The following is a 14,706-nucleotide window of genomic DNA, read 5'->3' as shown; positions in this document are numbered from 1 at the left end:
TTAGTAAGCTGTGTCAAAAATTTCTCAATATTATCGTTAATAAACAAGTTCAGTAATGTGACAGATTGCAAGATCAATACAGAAAAAGCAATTGTATTTTTGTACATTAGTAACAAATCTGAAAATGTGATTAAGAAAACAACAGCATTATAACCAGGTATAAACTTAAACTAGAAATAAATTTAACAAAAGAATTATAAGACTAATGCACTGAAAACTACAAAACATTTTGAAAATAAATTAAAGAAGAAGACACCTTGTGTTCATGAACTGGAAGACTAACATGGTTAAGATGGCAATATTTCCCAAATTGATCTACAGATTCAGTGCAACCCCCGAAAGAATCCCAGATGACTTCTTCATAAAAATTGAAAAGTTGATCCTAAAGTTCATACAGAATTCCAAGTTCCCTTAGATATTCTAAACAATCTTGAGAAAAAGTAACAATTTGGGGGAACTTACAGTTTCCAATTTCAAAGTTTACTACAAAGCAGCAGTAATTGACAGTGTAAGCATGACATATAAATCTATAAAATAAATCTGAAAGTTCAGAAATAAACCCATCATTATGGTCAACTAATTTTTGATATGAATGGCAAGACTATTCAATGGGAGAATAAATAGTGTTTTCAGCAAATGGCACTAAAAAATTAGATGGCCATAAGCAATAAAATGAAATTAGACTCTTACCTCACCCCGTATACAAATATTAACTCAAAGTAGGTAACAGAGCTAAATTTAAGAGCTAATGCTATAAAATTTTTAGAACAAAACATATGGATAAATCTGCATGACTTGGCAATGGACTTTTACATATGACACCAAAAGCATAAGCAAAAGAAGTAAAAATAGATAAATTGAGCTTCGTTGAAATAAAAAGCATATGCTTAAAAAGTATCAAAAACAGTAAAAAGACAACTCATTTCCTATGATTCTCAAGGAATTATAAGAACATGAAAAGGAAAGCAATTTTATATATAAATGTAAGTAACATACTCACTCCCAAAATCTGTTTTTATAAGTTTGGTTATGTTAATATACTTGTGGTTATTATAGAGTATTTCTGAGTCACACTTATACTCATATTCAGGTTCAAGGTTTTCTAAATAAATGCCTTCCTTATTATATGTTTTATTACCTGAAATAAAGAAATATTTCAAATGAGTATATCTATGCAATATTTCACACACACATTTATTTTCTAATTTCACATTTGTAATTCTCTATTTAATATTTATCAGATTGAAACATCCATGGAGATTGTCAAAATAATAAAAGTAAAAGATCCTGAAAATAATTTTGCTACATTCCACTTTTAAGAAAATACAGGCTGAGTTTCCCTTATTCAAAATTCCTGGCACCAGAAGTGTTTTGGATTTAGGTTTTTTTTGGTTTTTTTTTTTTTCAGATTTTGGAATATTTGCATATAAATGATAAGATATCTTGGGGATAGGACACAAGTTCAAATTCAAAATTCATTTATGTTTCATATATGCCTCATATATGAATAGCTTGAGGTCATTTATTTTTCTCTGGGGATGCTGACTAAATTCTGTGTTGTGTTTCTGCATTTTGACTATGACCAGTCACTTTAGGTCACATGTAAAATTTTTCACTTGTTTGAGCCACATCATGTTGGCACTCAAAAAGTACTGGATTCTGAGAACATTTTGGATTCTGGGTTTTCAGATTAGGGATGCTCAATCTGTATATAGCAAATATAACTTAAAGTTGAGATTGCACCTCAGCTAGTCTTTGTCTAACAGATTCTCTAGAGAAAACATTTTATTATCATTGGTCTGTCTTATGTTTGCTGTTCCTTTCCTCATCCGCTTGCCTCATGGCCATGAATCTATACGATGATGATTATGTAATGATTACACCCAGTGCAATGCTCCATCCTCTATGTGTGTATCTGTGGATGTACGTGCATGCACATGCACACCTGCGCACATCTATCTGTCATGCCAGCTATGGCCTGGCAGATGGCTTTATGTCAAAGGGTGGGAGAGTTCATCGCATTAAATTCAAATACACTTTAAAAATACTATCTCAATTATTAGTTGTCTCAATTCAAACCCAAACATATCCCTAGATGCACTTGCTCTTCTTTTTCTGCTGTCTTGTTATTTAAGTGTTCTTGAACTTGTGTATCAATTTTGTTGATGCAGAATGGAAAAAGTAAACTCTTGAACCATACAATCTTGTATTTGTTTTCCTTCATAACAGAGTTCGTGTATTATTATTTTCTTATAACACCCTTATCTCATGATCTCTTCAACAATGCCTGTGTATAATAATTGCCAAGAAAATTATTGTAAATTAATTGACTTTTAATTTTTAGATATTTATTTTTCATGAGAAATATTCATTTTGTGAATTTGTTTGAATGGTATAAATAATTTAATTATTTGACTCTAAATATACCAGAGACCAAGAAAAAGACAAGAAAGAAAAAAGACAAACAGAGGGAGAAAAGAGAAGCAGAGAGGAAGAGAGAAAGGACAGAGAGTAAAATTAAATAATATCTAGAGCAACATTGTACTACAAAAAAAAAAAAATTCTCTGGTCAATGTTATATTCTTACCACATTGAAATCTGTAGGTAATTTTACTTTTATCACAAGCAAAGGTTTCAATAATTTTCCATTTTAAACAAATAGTGGTATTTGCTTCTACATCCGGTGTACAATCATCTAACTGAAACTTTTCAACCTCTGTCAAGAAGATACAGAAATAAATTTGATTAGTATTTCATAATGTGTGCCCCAAGCCCTCACTAATTCCTAACTTGTCAGTTAAAGCCACTGAAATTATGCTAATAACAGAATTTGGTAAGTATTGAGATTGCTATGGGAAAAGTCTAATAACTCTAGGGATTTGGTGTTTTTTAAATTATTTACTTTATTATTTTTAGCACCATATATTTTGGTAGTATTTCATTTATAAGTTATACTACATTAAAAAATGAAATGCAAGCAAACATTGATAAAATTGTAGCTTTTGCACATTTTAAAACAAACACTCATTCCGTTTTGTATTTTTGTTTATATCTTCAATTTTTGTTTACTCTTTACTTTGAATTGAATGATTATTATAAAGAGTATTGGGGGTTTCCTTCTCGGGAAATGCATTTTTAAGTATTGTTACCTTCTGCGTTTAATTAGTAATTTATCTCAGTAATATTTTGGGAAAATGAATAAATTAAATGGATTTTTAACATATTTAAATGTTAATAAATATATTAATAGTCTCGAATTATTAAATGATATGACTTTTTTTTTAAATTACACAGCTCTGGAATCCCTTTTCCAGAATGCTTTTGGCTAAGAGATGCTTCCCTGGAGTCTGCCCGACGCCTGTCACCCCCTCCTCTTTCCCAGCAGTAGCTTAGCTGACAAAACCAGCTTGATCTCCCTCACATGACCATAACCTTCCTCTTTTGAATGTATTTGTTCTTCCCGTACACATCAAATCCTTTCTGTTTCTCCCTAATATAATTAAGATAAATGTGTACTTAAAGCAGAATAAATATATGTACATATGTAATTAATGACTTCAGTTAAGTAGAGGAGAATAAAGAAAGCTTGTAGACAATCACTTAGCAGGATAAATCATATTTAGTATATATGAACATCTCCCTGTTAAAGAAGTAGAAGTGGTGATTTATGATTATAAACAGAAGGCTTATATGACTCTATCATTTTTACTTGGTTAAGAAAGCAGAAAGTTCACCCACTCTTTTCCAAGGGACTTCCTTTTCCTCAGCCCTGTTCTCTCACCAGACCAGTTCCTGTGACCAGTGGAGAACACCACACGCGAAAGTGTACTGATTTTATAAATTTATGAAAAGAAATAAATTGATATTTACCTGGTGGCACATCTAATTTTAATTCTTTATGACGATCTGTACATGAATTATGAGATACGAAAACATTCATTTCTTTACATTCTGGAAGATTAAGCACCTCATTGTTTGTGCAAATATTGTGTGTGTGATTATTGTTTGTACATTCCACATTCTCATTAACATTTAGCTTTGCTGTAAATAATTTAGTTTTGTTGTTATATAAGTAATCCACAGGGATGGTTGCATATTTTTCAGCTAAAAGAAAATAGAACATTGAGTGTTATCTTATTTTTCCAGAATAAACAAAACCACATTCATGCAAATGCCAAAATATCAAATCAACTAACCAAATATCCCCAAAAACATGAAAAGGAAGAAACATATCAGATGCCTCCCTATCATTTTTCTCGTAATTCTCTGTGCTTTACTGCCCTATCAACAACCCCAGCTTGTAAATTTATATTTGAATGATTACCAGATGAGCGTCTGTCTTCCTAGCTGGACTTGGAATTTCCATGAGAGCAAAGTCTGGTCTATTTTTATTATCACTGTAAATCTAGGAATATGCATAATATTTATCATTAATGGGAACTCACTAGTTACTTGTTGACTTGATGCACAAATAAATGATGCATCTGACACATTTATTCTTGCTTTATAATTTTCTTGTTTTCTAAAATGTAGTTATTAACTATCTGTCTCTTCATATATGTGGAGCAGTAATTACTCAGACACCAGAAGCCCTCATTCATTCCTTAACTTGGATAAAATTATGATTGATAATATACCTCCAAAGCACCTTTTTTTTTAGTGTCAACAATTTCTGCTGAGTGATAAAAATATCTTTACAACAAATATAAATTTATTAATTCATTGTTATTCACCAAAAATTATTAAGCCTTTGTCATGCATAAGACATGGTCACCAACACTAGGAATTCAAAGGCAAGTTAGATATAATCAGCTTTTAGAAATGTATCCTCCAATGTGAAGGCAGACACGTGCATGAATTGCAGGAGACATACAAACCTCTAAAATAAGATTATGCCAGAAATAATGTGGCACTAAAAAGAGAGAGATCTGTTCCATTTGGAAGGTATGGGACAGGATTTCCAGAGAAAGTGACTTAGTTTGTGTTTTAAAATATGGACAGGAAATAGAAAAATAGACATGGGGTTTGGGGAATGAGGTTGGAGCAGAATTCCAATTGTAGAGGAAGAGCAGGAGTGGCCACAGAGGCAGGAAGGAACAGTATATGTTTAGAAAACTGTAAGTGGGTGACTCATGCCTGTAATCCCAGCACTTTGGAAGGCTGAGGCGGGTTGATCACCTGAGGTCAGGAGTTCAAGACCAGCGTGGGCAACATGGTGAAACCCCATCTCTACTAAAAATAGAAAAATCAGCTGGGCTCAGTGGCATGTGCCTGTAGTCCCAGCTACTTGGGAGGCTGAGGCAGGAGAATCACTTGAACCTGGGAGGCAGAGGTTGCAGTGAACTGAGATTGTACCACTGCACTCCAGCCCAGGCAACAGAGTGAGAAAAAAAGAAAAGAAAAGAAAAGAAAAGAAAAGAAAAGAAAAGAAAAGAAAAGAAAAGAAAAGAAAAGAAAAGAAAAAGAAGGAAGGAAGGAAGGAAGGAAGGAAGGAGGGAAGGAGGGAGGGAGGGAGGGAGGGAGGGAAGAAAGGAAAGAAAGAAGGAAGGAAGGAAGGAAGGAAGGAAGGAAGGAAGGAAGGAAGGAAGGAAGGAAGGAAAGAAAACTGCAAGTGGTTCCATATTACTTAAGTGAAGAACATAAGGAGGCAATGATGCAAGAAGAGAGGAGGAGAGGTGAGTAACAACATGATTATAAAAGATAATATTAATTAAACATACATATGAAGGCCACTCTTTGCACTAAATGTACGGAAAGCTACTGAAGGCAGTGACTCCAGTGGTGAGACTTAGAAATGAATGGAGGAATAAGCCCTGATCATGAAGAACCACTTTGCTTCAACTGAGAATCAAGGAAGAAAATGAGAAAAAAAAAAAAAAAAGAGAGAGACAAACTGTTTTCAAGTATCTGCTTTGAACCAGCCCCTAACAAGCAAGACACAAAGAGAGAGAAAGAGAGAGAGATTTTTCCTCTTGATAAGCTTTGAAGGTATTATCCACATTTTATATTTATCATCACACTGAATCCTTGTCCTCCCCCTGTGCACCAACAAATTTGCTGTCATTTCATTTTTTTTCAAATACCTAAACTAAAATTAAGTAGCTTTACCAAAGTTGTCTAACTGGAAAATTTAGTTTTCAACTCTTATTTTGGATTCCAGGGTTATATGTGCAAGTTTGTTACAAAGGTATATTGCATGATGCTGGGGTTTGCAGTAAAATTGAATTCGACACCCAGGAAGTAGGCATAGTTCCCAATATAGGTAGTTTTCCAACCCTTGCCTTCCTCCCTCCATCATCGCTCTTGTATTTCCCAGTGTTTATCATTCCCAACTCTATGTCCCTGTGTAGCGAGTACACATCCTGGTACTCAAATCTAGGTCTGAATATAAAATCAAAACATCTTACTACTAAGAGATACTAGCTCTTAAAATTTGAGACTAGTCATTGGTGAGAAATTAGAGCCAGTGAGTTCAGCTTGCTAGTGGGTCCTGAAAGCTTGGAATAAAGAAAGATGTAATTAAAGTGCTATCCCAAAGTGAGGTATGCTGAGGTATATTTAAGTAAATAAACTTACCACATGTTGGCTTAGATGTAGTAGTAGCTGTAATGGAGGAAAAAAGAATGTAAATTACTAAAATTTTGCTTTAGACTATCTGCCATGTCATTTTGGGGATTTACAGTACTTCTACTTCACAAAGTCTATCCAGTTAGATTTAACAGAATATGAAGAATTTGCCTAGTACAGGTTTTCATTTCAAAACTTAAAGCATTATAAAGGAGTGAGCTAATTCTACAAACTTTTTCATGAATATACCCAATAAATGCAATTAGCAATATTAAGACTTTTAGGTACACATCTAATTGCAGTATAGCAACATGGCTGAAGATTCACACAGCCAAAAATATTTTAAAGGTCTTCATTTGTTTGATTAGTCTCGATGTCAATTTATATAATTATAATTCCCATAGTACGAAGTTCATACTTTTCGTTTACAAAAAAAAAAAAAAAAAAAGTCAGAGAAAAGGCAAGGACTGCTTCATTCTCTAGATTAGCTTTTGTAAGCTCTTTGCACATCTACTAGATCCAGGGTAACAAGTTGCTCTCTCAACAGATCGAGTAGTGTCTTGTGTGGGTGTATGCATTTCAGTGAATAATTGGGAGGACATGTGCTTTGTGTAAGCTAAGAGATCTCTGCTCATCTCGATTCTGGGTTGGAAGAATGTGGAGAGAATGGTGGGCTTGTAAGCTCTGATCAGCTTACTTGCTGATTCACACATACCAGTATTGCTGTAGCCACCCGTCAATGTCTCTTTCCTTTATCTCCATGCCCTCTCACTGCTTAACTGGAACTCTGCAACCAGCCCTATGCTGCTCACTGCTTGCAATGGACAGCCCCTTTGATGGGCCTGTTCTTTCCCATACTAAGACCTAAACCCCTGAGAGAAAAAGTTCCAGTAGATGTGGTTATTTCTCACACATGCTTTCTGATGGATTATGACAGTAACAATTATATCCTGATCTCATCAGCTGTTGCACTGCTAAGCAGAGAAATGTCTTCCTGCTGTTCCATCACCCTCAGGATTCAAACACTTAATGCAACTTAAAGAAAGCAGCCTGAGGTAGAGTGGGTAGAAGGCCCTTGTGAGAGCACATCACCAGGCACGTGGGGATTGTGTGGCTGTGACTGAGGGTAACGTCACCTATTGTTGGGGTTGAAATGACAGTGCTTCCAGAAGGGCTCGGAGTGGTTGTTTCAGAGGCATTAAGGTAGGAAACTGCAAGAAAATGAACAGAAGAATAAAAGTTAATGTGTTTGTTATATTGAAAGGTAAAAGAAAAACTCTTTAGCAAAGATAATTTCCTAATGGAATCTTTTCTCTGTGAGTCCTCTTTTGATTTGACGTTTGCTTGTTTTAAAAATAATAAAGTGAATCAAAGATTTATTTCAAGTCATTTAAACTGAACATTGTATAAATTGAGAGAAAACTATTCATTCCTTGATATAATTCTTAGTTGATGTGCAATCTTCCTCAAACTATTCATTTCCCTTTCATTCGCAGCTTTGCATATTTGGATTCTAATAAGGGTCACAATTACTCTTTTAAAATATTTATTACATACCAGATTTTACATATTCAGTCATCACATTAATATTTTGAAAGGAGTGTTATTATGTCCATTTTTACACAAAGCAAATCTGACATACAGAAAGTATTAGTAATTTGCCCTATAATCAGCTAGGAAGTTGAAGAAACTGGATTTGATCCTAGAGCTATATGACATTAAGGCCTATTATTGATTCTTCTTTGCCATGGACTTTTGTAATGTTAATAATAAAATAAAATACGCCCAGAAAAAGCTTACTGGCAAGTTTCTTTTGCGTAATTTGGTGTTAATACGTGAGCATTTGTAAAATGAGAAACTAGATTAGAAACTAGCTCTTTTATTATTGTGCAAATAATATTTGGCACAATAATAAAAGAGCTGCATTAAAGTTTTGAGTTTCCATTTCATTATCTATAACTGAAGACACCTAGAGCACCATAGTCAGACCTGAGGTGTTCGCTGTGATGGTGGTGTTGGAGGTGCGTGCAGGTAAGGCAGCAGAGCTGTTGCGTGCAGGGATGAGGGTGGTTGCTAATGGGGAAATTGGGTCTGTAGGAAAGGTGCTGGCTGTACTCCTCTCTCCTGGGACATCTGCAATCAGAAGGGCCATCAGTACCATCAGTTGTGTCTGTCATGCAATGACAATAGTCAGATAGCCAACATGAGCACAATTACTAAAGTTAAGGCAAAGAAACAAACCTTCAAGCCCTTCTGCTATACCACGACACATATATTCTACAGAACCGTACCCAAAACACCAGGGCTTATGGGAAAGATGACTTTAGGGGCAGACAACTGGAAACCTATGTGGCTTCATAATCAGAGCACAACTTAAAATATATATATATATGTATATATATGTGTATATATATTTATATAGTTTGGACAGCCCAAGAAGCCTAAAATGCTGGGCTGCAGGCTGCCTTAGGCAATATAAAAAATGTATCAAAGCAGTAGAGACAGGTGCTGTCTTAGTGGTGCTGAGACCACGTAGATGGAGGTAGAGCTCTGAGTGTGAAAGGTTGGCACAGGAGGAAATGCAACTTGATACATGCTGAGAGCCTTGCAGGCACACACCTCTCTGGGGAGGGATCCCTGGGTGCAGGTGCTCAGTTTTAATTTTCTTAAAATAGAGCTGAATGGGATCCTGCCTGTGCCACAGCATGAGCTCAAAGGTTTTCTTTTTTTTCCTTTCCAGCTGAAGGTTACAATTCTACTTTCACAATTCAGGCTCCCCTGGCCAGGAAAAATCAAATTGGCTTGAAATCCAACAAGCTCCACATTACAGTGGCATCATTCTTTTATTTTCCAATCACATGGGGGCTAATTGGTATAGAATCTAGGGTTGTAGCCAAAGAAACTGCACATTGTACTGGGTTAGAACTTTTCATTGTCAGGCTTCAAATTATGTAAGGTATTTTACATCATTGCCCAACATCACAACCAGAATTACAGCACAGGCAATCAATGTATATTCATTTGGTGCCTACTAGATGACTAGCACTATGCTAGTTGCCATGGAAAAAGCAAAATAAATATGAGCTACCCTCTATTCAAGAGCTTGTTGGGTTATTTTCTGTCAAGATCCCTGGGGTCATCAGTTCAATGACGTGAGATTAATCTCACATTTGCAGGCAGAGTCTGTATTTCAGCAGTGATACACGCATGCATGTTCTGAACATGGCTTTGATTTGAGCATGCAGGTGTCTACCAGTTACAAATGCAGTACAGTCTATAATTTCACACATACATTCCATTAGAATTGAAAATGCATCTTCCAAATAATTGAGCATGGGTTCTCAGCTCAGTCTTCAAAAGCCGCTAAACCACGAAATTTAACTAAACCATAGAACAGAATAAACAACATAAACATGAGGTTTTCCATTCTGGATCCCCAGAGGAGGGCTTCAGCAGAACATGTAGAAGAGTGAGGAAAGCTCATTTATTCATCTTTTAAAAAACTCATTCAGACATAGAACTGGCCCCCTGCAGAGTTTTGAAAGCAGCCTTTTTCCACCTTCTTTTCCACACTCCTCTCACTCACTTGTTCTGTTCTCCCCTCTCCAGCAGACCCTGCTCCCAAGCCATTTTGAGGCTTCCACTCTCAACCTCCCCGAACTCCCTACCTTCCCTCCTCCTCACTTGAAAACTTCTTTTCTCTTGTTATGCAGGTACTCTCAGTGGTGGTTATGGGTGGCATTTACAATTTTAATCAGTTTGATTAATCCTAATAGATTTTTAAACAGTGGAATTAGCCACTTTGAGCAGAAGAATTCCTGGATCAGGACACAGCAGACTAGTCTGTGTGACAACTAGCCCCCAGGGGTCAGTCCCCTTTTGTTATTTTCCAGTTTCTTCCCTTCCACAATTTCGGGTTCTGTGGGTTTGCTAAAAGCTCCAAATATTTTTATTGTGGTTCCCATGGCAGCCAGACTAGGTGGAATGAGGCAGGTGAGGGCGGCTCTTCTCCCACTTGTTTAAAGAGGGTGGATTGTCTGGAATGACTTTTATGCCAAGGGCGCAGTTTTAATACTGCAAAATAATAATTATTCTATATGATGTGCTTGATTCCTACCTAAAGCAAGACCATGTTCCTGCCAGCTACATAGGTCTACCATTTATATCTTTAACTTTCAAGCGTTCAGATCACTGAAATTACATATGCGACTGTGTGGATTTGTGATCTGACAAAAAAACATACTTGTTTTTCTTGCATATAAAAGGGCACCACGAAGTGATATGGAGACTAATTTTGAAAAGAAAAGGGAGGAAATATTTTGTACTGTTGTTATAAACACAGAGATGCCATCCTGAAAGATTCTTGATGTTTGAAGGGGAAACAAAACCATTCCTTTCTTTTTTCTCATTCTGTAAATAACAGTGTCATTGTGGTTACAACTTCTCACTGCCCTTCATTGATAATAGGAGTCACTCTTCAGCCTGGTTTCTGTTGGTGTAAAGTCTTTAAGTAAAGATTTATGCATGTTATTTCTTACTTCTAACAAAAAGTTTTCCTTGTAGAATAATTGCCTAAAATATATAAAAAATAGACTGTCCTGAATACCTCTTTCCTCCTGAGCAGATTTTTGCTGTAGTCTCACAATTCTCATTATTATTTCATCTCTACTAAAAAGACAATTGTTCTGTGGTTTCACATTCCTAAGAGTGACTGAAATTCCAAATTCATCAACTAACAGTAGCTGCACGTTAAATAAGTGGTTAGATTTCCTCACACCATTCTTAAATACAGGTAGTCGTCTTGCACTCTTCATATTTGCACAAGTCTAAAGGACCCGCAAACCTGAGATATCATTGCTGCGTGGGGTAGGGCTGAGTGTGGTATTGGCGGCGGAGCCGCTGGGTGTCTGCGTGTCAGTTCCAGTAGAGGGCGTCTGCGAGTCTGCATGCGTGGGAAGGTGAGGCGTCAGTGCTGATGAAACACCTAAGGTAGGAAAGTGAGATCATTACATCAATCTTCCCCCACTGGAGATGAATAATTTATTAAGAGGTTATAAGGAGCAAATTGCGATTGTAGTTTACCAAACTGTGAAGTGACCGTATCTGTTAAAATGTGTCTATCAGTATTTAAATTTGCTTGACTGGAAAGTGACAGGCACCTGAGTCCTCTATTTACATATCCTTGGGAGGTTTCCTGAGCTGGATGCAGCCACAGAGAATTCGTGTTTCCAGGTGGCATTACTGACTTTCAAATCACTATGAGCTTTCTGAATTCTCCATCAACTCTACAAACTGACAGATGCAACATTTCTTTGTAAGCAGAATAAGAAAGGAATCTTCCAATATACTAGTATCTCTTACAAATTACAAAGAAAAGAAGAAATTTAAAAATGGACAAGAGATGTGACAAACATCTACCTAATATACACAAGGGTCCAAAGGTATATGAAAAAATGTTCAGTGTTACAAACAAATTTTTAAATGTAAATCAACATGAAATATTTCTAACTAGCATACTGGCAGAGTTTGAAAAGGTTGATAAGATCTAGTGTTTGAAAACATGTGGAAACAATCTCACATGTCCATGCTTACACACACAGTCTCTCACATACTCACAAAATCATATGTTGAGAGCCTGGAGGATATACAACAGTGGTTAAAAAGGTATCTTTAAGGAACAGAATTTAAAGGGATGGTATTTTCATTGTGTGTCTTTTAAGTACATATGAAGTATACACTTTATATACTTTACTCCTATATGTATATATTTATATGTATGTATATATAGGATTAAAGTATATACACACAATACATACATATATTTTATATATATTTAACAGTATATACAAATATATATAACATATACCCATCTATATTGAAAATGTTTTGAAATAGTCATCAACTATTCTTATAAAAATAAAATTACACAATTAAATTTAATGTTATGCACATGGATGGTTATTGTAACCATTTTCAAAAATGAACAATTTTGAATAGTGTATATAATATTCTTAGAAATATGGACTAAAGGATTTTTACCCCAATTATATCAATAAATGAAAAAATTGCATTCAGCTGTATAAATCAATCACAATCATAAATTAAATAACTCATATAGACTTTATTCCAATAGATAATTGAAACATGACCTGATGAAAAGATTATTTTCTAGAAAAGAAAGTGTGTTTTTATTTGAAAGCATAAACTTTTCTAGGTAATTTCACCATCAGTATTATTTTGCTAGAGCAAATCAGTATTTTAAAATTATTCATCCTTATTTTCAATCTATTCTACTTTAAACCTTTCTCATACTGTGCTCTATCTGTAAATTTATGGCTTAAGTGGTTTTAGATTTTTAAAATGTGGAAATGAAAGTTAGGAATGTTGCACGTTTTTATTCGTATATGTGACATGAAATACAGAACCTTCAAAAGGAAAACGCTATGTAACACTACTCAGGCAACAAACAAAATAATAAAATAGCATGAGATGTTCTACCTAGTCATCAACACCTTCATCCTTGCCTTCCTTTAGTAAAAATTTTGGGCAATGTGTTCAAATTTTTACAATGTTTAGACAGAACCTAGTCACTACTCTGCTATGGTGACAGGGAAACAAATGGAAGATTAAATGCACAGTCTTGTACTTGCTGTAGGAAGGCACTGACTGTTTATTTAACTGCTTACTATATCCAATAAACTTCATCAGTATGGTACTCAAAATACTTTGAAGTACCCTAAACAAAATTTCTGTGATGGTGTTATATACGCTTGTTTTTTCAAATGAAGATAAATGGCATTGTTAAACAGTTCAAATAGCTTAGTATCTTTTATCAAAGTATGTCTATAAACCTGTTTGCCCAAAAAAAATGTCAACATAACACATTATTTCAGGAAAGCATGAACACTCTCCTGATAGTAAATTTGAGTACTGAATACACTGGCAGACCTGTTGCTAAACATTAAATGAGCATATACTTATATCAGCATTGTAAGGAGCATCAGTGTCCCTCCTTGGCAAAAATATCTCTCACATCAATCTGATTTTTTCTGGGAACATGGCTACATTGCCTTTTATTTTACCAGTAGAACTCACCACCTTAATTAAAAATGTTTTCAATAATGCAAATGCTCTTAAAAGAAACTCATATAACAAAATTGGGTTGTCAATTCTCAGAATGGATTTAAAAATAATACATTCTCTATCTTCAACAATTTTTGGATAAAGAGAATCTAGAATGAAACAAAGAAATGGGAAGATTCCCGTTTAAGGCACCTTCCAAGGAGAGCAGGACTGATAATCTCTGAACTTGGGAAATTCTCATCTGTCCGGGTGGCAGGAAGCCAAGCGGGAGAATCATGGAGAGTGTGTATAGATCAGAGGATACTAGAACAAATTTCCCTCCTGATTGTCCTTGGAGATCTTGCCTCCCTCCTTTTCTCTCTGCACTCCCTAACAACATGCATTAATTACTTTGGTCGATCTATATTTCACAGATACCAATTTCCTGCAATTTCTGCACTTCAACAAAATCACATCCTCAGAAACTGTGAAAATAATTTTCAAGTTGTACTGATAACTTTAGAATTTTTTAAATGACATTGCCCTGATATTTAAGTTAACAACTTTTGTGTGCCAACCTGTCGTATTAAAAGCACTAGCGTTATCCAAAGAGTCCGGGGATACGTGGGTTGAAGTATTGTCTGAACTAAGAGATGGTGTGGTCTCTGAGAAGTCATTTTCTCTTTCAGAGATGCTTGCGGGTGAGAATGCAGTGGTGTGAGTAGGTAAGGGGTCACTTGAAAGTGGAACACTGGGCATCTTTGTCGTTCTCCGTCCTGTTAAATTAATGGAAAATGGAAGAAGGACAAAATAAATATGTGAATCATATCCCAAATGTATGCTCATCCCAGTATACTAACTCCCCAGTCCATTATAGTGTATATATACCTATATCTACACATACATACACACACACCACACATAAGTATATGTATATGGTGTGTATATGTATTCATAAATATATATACACAAATATACATGCATACATACAAATATTGATGCATACAGAGATACATATAATATATAGACACAGATCTAAAACAAGTTACAGAACGTCGGCTAAAGATAACAATGGGG

General features: G+C 35.3%; 1 protein-coding gene across 5 annotated transcripts in view; it reads right to left on the bottom strand.

Moving 5' to 3' along the window:
* Window positions 1-14,706, bottom strand: part of PTPRC (protein tyrosine phosphatase receptor type C) — a 122,264-nt gene that overhangs the window by 47,875 nt on the left and 59,683 nt on the right. The window contains exons 4-11 of one of the 5 annotated variants that reach the window (XM_015120723.3): window positions 14,208-14,405; window positions 11,411-11,551; window positions 8,557-8,700; window positions 7,704-7,778; window positions 6,577-6,603; window positions 3,871-4,104; window positions 2,588-2,716; window positions 1,001-1,138 (exon numbers count right to left, since the gene is read on the bottom strand). In XM_015120723.3, coding sequence (XP_014976209.2) covers window positions 1,001-1,138; window positions 2,588-2,716; window positions 3,871-4,104; window positions 6,577-6,603; window positions 7,704-7,778; window positions 8,557-8,700; window positions 11,411-11,551; window positions 14,208-14,405 — 1,086 coding nt within the window. The remainder of the gene's footprint in view (window positions 1-1,000; window positions 1,139-2,587; window positions 2,717-3,870; window positions 4,105-6,576; window positions 6,604-7,703; window positions 7,779-8,556; window positions 8,701-11,410; window positions 11,552-14,207; window positions 14,406-14,706) is intronic. The other 4 variants (XM_015120730.3, XM_015120735.3, XM_015120741.3 and 1 more) reach the window with 4 other exon arrangements.

This window comes from Macaca mulatta, chromosome 1 (assembly GCF_049350105.2).
Source record: "Macaca mulatta isolate MMU2019108-1 chromosome 1, T2T-MMU8v2.0, whole genome shotgun sequence".
Taxonomy (NCBI): Eukaryota; Metazoa; Chordata; class Mammalia; order Primates; family Cercopithecidae; genus Macaca; species Macaca mulatta.
This window is presented reverse-complemented; position numbering and strand designations above follow the sequence as displayed.